At 31.4% G+C, this 6,323-nt stretch overlaps 1 protein-coding gene across 2 annotated transcripts in view; it reads left to right on the top strand.

Moving 5' to 3' along the window:
* The window catches only part of LOC106471487 (intrastrand cross-link recognition protein-like), a 15,153-nt gene extending 9,893 nt beyond the window's left edge, over nt 1-5,260 (top strand). The window contains exons 4-6 of one of the 2 annotated variants that reach the window (XM_022400098.1): nt 1,753-1,891; nt 2,799-2,908; nt 4,424-5,260. In XM_022400098.1, the coding sequence (XP_022255806.1) occupies nt 1,753-1,891; nt 2,799-2,908; nt 4,424-4,852 (678 nt within the window). In that variant the 3' untranslated portion in view covers nt 4,853-5,260. The remainder of the gene's footprint in view (nt 1-1,752; nt 1,892-2,798; nt 2,909-4,423) is intronic. The other variant, XM_013932088.2, reaches the window with a different exon arrangement.
* The last annotated feature ends 1,063 nt before the right edge of the window (nt 5,261-6,323 follow it).

Raw genomic sequence — 6,323 nt, 5'->3', positions numbered from 1 at the left:
AACTCTTTTTGCTAGAGGTATGGAAAAACCAAGAACTTAACCGGTATCCTTTGTGTTATAATTCAACTCTTTTTGCTAGAGGTATGGAAAAACCAAGAACTTAACCGGTATCTTTTGTGTTATAATTCAACTCTTTTTGCTAGAGGTATGGAAAAACCAAGAACTTAACCGGTATCTTTTGTGTTATAATTCAACTCTTTTTGCGAGAGGTATGGAAAAACCAAGAACTTAACCGGTATCTTTTGTGTTATAATTCAACTCTTTTGCTAGAGGTATGGGAATAACAAGAACTTAACCGGTATCTTTTGTGTTATAATTCAACCCTTTTACTACAGGTATGGAAAAACCAAGAACTTAACCGGTATCTTTTGTGTTATAATTCAACTCTTTTACTAGAGGTATGGAAAAACCAAGAACTTAACCGGTATCTTTTGTGTTATAATTCAACTCTTTTACTAGAGGTATGGAAAAACCAAGAACTTAACCGGTATCTTTTGTGTTATAATTCAACTCTTTTTACTAGAGGTATGGAAAAACCAAGAACTTAACCGGTATCTTTTGTGTTATAATTGCTGCATTAATTTTGTGTGGTCAAATTAATTGACAGTTTTATCAGTGTTTATAGATACTTAAAACAAAAGTTTTGTTTCCCTAATCACCATACTCTAAGAGAGAGAGACTGGCTACAGTGTCTCTTCATGAAGGGTTAGCGAGAGATCCTGATATTACTGCATTCCTCCTCCTCTTAATGGCATTTAAGTCTTTGGTATAAATTACGTCCAGTGGTCCGTTAATTTGCTTGGTTGTATAACTTATATTAACACACATAAGCAACACCAGAGAGCGGTTTAAGCAGTGAAGTCAAATAAAAGCTAAATTTTTGAAACTATAAAAGTTTTGATACTTAATTTAAGCATGGTATAATTCTTCTTGAAATTGAGAAGTGATATTTAGTCTTAACTCAACTAATAGGTTTATTAATTAGTATTACTATAGACCACATTTTATTATGCATTTACTTGTTACTGACTGATACTTAGCCTTAACTCAAATAAGAGGGTTTAGTAATTAACAGTAACATAAACTCCATTTTCTGATCTATTTTTACATCTTTGTGTTATCCACAGATACCTTTTTTTTTTTCAAACTAATTACTTTGTGTAAACATATTATATCTGTATGTATAAACCAAAACCTAAAAGTCGTGTCTACTTTAGTTAGTCCCTTAAATACAAATTTGTTAAATAATTGTAGGGGGGGAAAAACATCAGATATTTGTAAGAACATTTGTAACTTGTTTTATGTGGTTGATAACCTGTGTTCTTTGCTTTGCATCAAAACGAGGGATTTGAATTTATGAAAAAAAGTCGTTTTTTTGTGTGAGTAACTCATTAATTTTCCAGCACAGTCCCTTTTTTAAACTTGTAAATTTGTAGGCATTTGGACATTATTAATCTGATCTTTATTTATCATACATTAGGTAAATTATTTTTGTAACAATTACTTCACAATCTTTTTTCCCTAAAAATAAATGTTTTGTTAAAAATTTCAGTTTCTGTATACATCACTAGTAGAAGGAAAGTCGCAACTGTAAATTTTATCTTGTGAAGAACACCACTCTTAAGTTTTAAGTAACCTGTAAAATGTTTCCAAGAAGTATTGTTCATACACTTTTTGTGAAGATGTTACAGAGATAAAAATCCAAGTTTGCACAATGAAATACGTAACTTTCTCATGATTGTCAATTCATAGATGGCCATCTACAAACCTGCTCGTGATGCTAACAAACCCAAAAGACCAGGCACAGCATTTATGATTTTTATGAAAGATTTTCGGAAGGAAATGGCTGGAAGAGAGCCAGAGGGGGGTGTGGCAGCTTTAGCCAAATTAGGTAAGTTGATATTTGTTGAAAGTATCCATTTCATCTAAGGCAGTCGATAAGTTGATGTGCATCGCTTGTCGTAACGACACTGACAGGTTGGTTCAACAGTGTGTTAGCAAAGTAGCAGAAAGACATCTTTCAGTACTATATAATTAAAAAATACTAATCAAATCTAGTTTGGAGGAACAAAATTATAGAGCTTAGCACAATTTTTAGTTTCTTGTAAAGAAACTGTTCATTGTCAACTGCCTGTATTTTAAACTTAAAACATTGATATGTATATAATTTTGAATGTTTTGATATTGTATAAAATTTGTAATTTCCGTCTAAAATGTACAATTTTCTAATGGTTACTGTTAAAACAATGATTGATTAAATTTCAAGTTGTTGAACAAGGCCATGTGAATTACTTTCTGTTTTGAACTGTAATTGAAACTAAGATGATTTTTTTCCTAGTTCAAGTTCAGAAAATTCATGTAATTTTGATAGTTGATTTTGAGATAACATACTGCCTAAAACTTCTGTAGATGAATGATCTTGTTTAGTGATGGATATAGAAGTTTGAAGGTTGTTTTAACTATATTTAAAGGGGGAATAATAATCTAAGTTAAAGAAGTTTATGTACTTACTAACAGACATCTAGCAGCACGAATTAAAGATAATATTAAACCAAACGAAGGAAATCGGTTCAGCACTCTCTGTTCAGCAGAGAATGAAATCAGAACTTCCTTTTCCTCTATGTTTGAAACTAAGTGATTTTAATAGTAAACATAAATCAACATCCAGTGTTGATAATACTGTTTATCTAGGTGAATACGTTAGTTTATTCTCGACCATCTCTGAAAAAATGAGACTCATCTTGAAGTTTTTATTTCAAAAAACCTCTAAGATTTGTGCTGTTTTTGTAACTTCCCAGGAGGGGAGCGTTGGAGGAACATGACTGAGGAAGAAAAACGACATTATGTTGAAAAACAGAATGAAGCTAAAGTAGAATATGAACAGGTTATGGAAGAATATCGTAGACAGGTAATGTCATGTGCATTTCATATACCTTTTGTAATCAAGTTAAACCATGCTTTTAATATCGTCTTAGTTAATTTTTATCACTGACATAGCTTATTTAAATTTAATCTAAATCAGTTCTTGCTTTCTAAGCTATGAATCATCTTTTACGTCTTTTGTTAACTGTCAAAAAAAGAAGCACTCAGTACACTTTTCTGCAGCTAGAGGAAAGATTGTACATTATGAAAGTTTATGGGTAGTTACTCCAATATAGACTTAACCAAAGTAACAATTAACATGACTTCAGACTTGTATATCAAGTGACGTGACTTGTCTCAGTCACTGACCTAAACTATAGATAGTTAACTACAATATAAATATAGATTTTGAGACTTGTGTTGTAAGTGATAAAACTCATTGACCTATACTGTTGATAGTTAGCTACAGCGTAGACTTGTACATTAAGTAACAAAACTCATTGTCACAGTCACTGACTAAACTGAAAAAATAGCAACCACTTGCTGTATTTAAAAAATTACAAATTCAAAATGAAAAGTTTTATTAAAAAAACTCGTATTACAGTTATCTAACTGAATGTCTATATAATAATGTAATATAAATGTTTGTTTTTCAAACTAATTTTATGTGTGGCATGAGCTGTAAAGAACTTATTTTTGGTATCTGAGGTGAATTACACACTGGAGACTTGAAATAATTCACTAATACCCTTAACCCTATGTGCACAGTTGGGTGTCAAAGTGCACGTGCCACAACATTTTACAGAGTGGCATTCAACATGGTATTATGTTATCAACTGTTCATTTTACCCTACATTGCCAATCTGGCAGTAGAGAGTAAATACCTGATACAGTATACAAGGATATTAAAAAAATCTAGATATGGATTTTAGAGGTTTTGTAAATGCAACATGAATAATGTGCAATGGACAAAAGTAGTTTTATTTTTCACGTGAACATCACTTTTCATTCCAGGGTCTGAGTTAAGCTGATGTCATTATTTCATAGACATATCTTGATTACAAATATGTTTGTAACTCATCTAATTTTTTGTGTACAGCAGATGTGTAGACTTTACTAAATGCATGTCATGTTTCATGTAGAAAAATCCACATAGTAAATTTGGAATTATATTCAATCTCCTTTTCCAGTGGGGGTGTTGGTCCGTTGGACCAAGCCAATGTACATTGGTTAAATAAATCGACTATTCACTAGAAGCTTGGAACATGCAATGCTTGCATTAAGAAGAGAAACTGTTGACTGTTTTTGGAGGATTTCTATAGTGTTTCCTCGAGTTGTAATGTAGAGATGTTATACTAAAAAAATGGCTTGATATATATGTTAATTAGTTGTAATGATTGCTATCCTTACTGCTGAACTAATGCTTGAGAAGTTAAACATTTCTGTCGTTTTATAATTTCTTCTTACAAGTTTGGATTGAATCAAATATTACTTATTTGTTGCAAGTCCTTTGATTTGGTTTGTATTGTGAGGTTTACATGCAATGATACTTTTTCCACAGCAAAGTGCTGAAAGTCAGCAAATGGCTAAGCAGCCAATGATGATGATGATGATGCAGCATGAAGAACAAGCCCGTACTGACACAGATACCAAGGACACGGCTCGGTCTCCATCAGGAAACTCTGCTTCAGCTTCACCGCCAATTGCTAACTCAGTCAGTCCAGCACCTTCTGGTTCTTCTTCCAACATGTCACCAGGTCTTTCTCCCATGTCTTTGGCCCAGATGACCCCAGCCCATACTGCAGCTCTCCAGATGGCCTATGGTCAACCATCAGTGGCTACTCTTCCCAATTTCTCTCATCTGGGAAACATCCTGAATACTCCTATCAATTATACTCAGGCTCATTCTGCTAACAGTTCACCATACATGGGTAACGGTAACAACAATTACAACCAGTCACCGCAGTCTGGTCAATACAGCTGGTCATGAACATCTCATTATGACAACTCTGAGGTTTAGAGGTCTCTACCATAGATGGGGACTGAGTTTAGTCTAACCTCTGTAGAGTGACACCTTGCTTCAGTGGTACAAGATGGACTGGGATTTCTTTGTTTGTTGGATTTTTTACCTGTGATGGTCTGGGCTGATATCCATTGTATTATTTTTCATTTATAATGTGCTGTTGATGTGGCTATTCTATCTTAACTAAAGATACATTCTGTTTTCTAATGCCTTTATACATACATATATATATATATATATATATATATATGTATAAATATGTAAAGATAGACTTCTTTTATCTAAGTACTGAGGTTTTATGGCAAATGTATGTAATATCCTTTTGTATCCTTTTTTTCTTCTTCTTTTAACATACTGTTGCTATTCAAGAAACGTGTTTTATAATTTTTAAATACAACAGTCCTTTTATAATTTAATATTAAGATACAACCAATAATTTTACAATTTAATATTAAGATACAACCAATAATTTTACAATTTAATATTAAGATACAACCAATAATTTTACAATTTAATATTAAGATACAACCAATCCTTTTATAATTTAATATTAAAATACAACCAATCCTTTTATAATTTAATATTAAGATACAACAATCCTTTTATAATTTAATATTAAGATACAACAATCCTTTTATAATTTAATATTAAGATACAACAATCCTTTTATTTTCACTTGAAGCATATAATCTTAAGCAGTCATTATTCCAATTAGCATTCTAGAAGTAAAGTTTAAAACCTTTTTTAAAGCAAAGATAGTTATCTTATGGTCCTGCCCAGATTTTCTTTTTCCTTTAAGGTTAGTAGACTACTTATTTTTTATCTTCATTTTTCTTGGTATAGTGTAATTATTTAGTTGAAAATGTATATAGAATAATAAATGTTTTTGGACTTGTGATGTTTGTAATTACTATGTTGTTATAAGAAGAAAGGCTGTTTTTTTTTTATTCACATACATTTCATACTTTGGTATTATAAAATACAGATCCTGAAATGTTTACTTATATATTTAGTGTGGCTTTTATTATTTGGTATAAAACTTGTGATATTGTGTAGTTCTTATTTTTTGCATAAATTATGGTGCCATCAAACTGACACTTTGATCTTCAAATGCAGCAAAGTTCTAAAGTACAACTAAATTTTCTTGTTAAAAGCAAGGCCATAAATAAAGTGTATATGAGTATTTTATGTGTGTCCATGTGCCATTTCAATTCACCCACAGTTTGGTGGCACAAAAGGGTAAGAGACAGTTTTATTTAAAAATCAAAAGTGAAGCCTTTTGCTTTATTTCTGCTTGGTCTACTCAGTATTAATTACCCAAAGATTTTATTTATTTTGATACAATATTAACTGGGACAACGTTGATTTATTTAGGTTATAACTCAGTTTGTTTGTTTTTTCCATCATTTTTGTGTTAAAATGTACACTCTGTCAGGAT

The sequence above is a fragment of the Limulus polyphemus genome, unplaced genomic scaffold (genome assembly GCF_000517525.1).
Source record: "Limulus polyphemus unplaced genomic scaffold, Limulus_polyphemus-2.1.2 Scaffold4650, whole genome shotgun sequence".
In the NCBI taxonomy this organism is placed as follows: Eukaryota; Metazoa; Arthropoda; class Merostomata; order Xiphosura; family Limulidae; genus Limulus; species Limulus polyphemus.
Note: the sequence above shows the minus strand (reverse complement) of the source record. Positions and strands in the feature narration are given on the sequence as shown.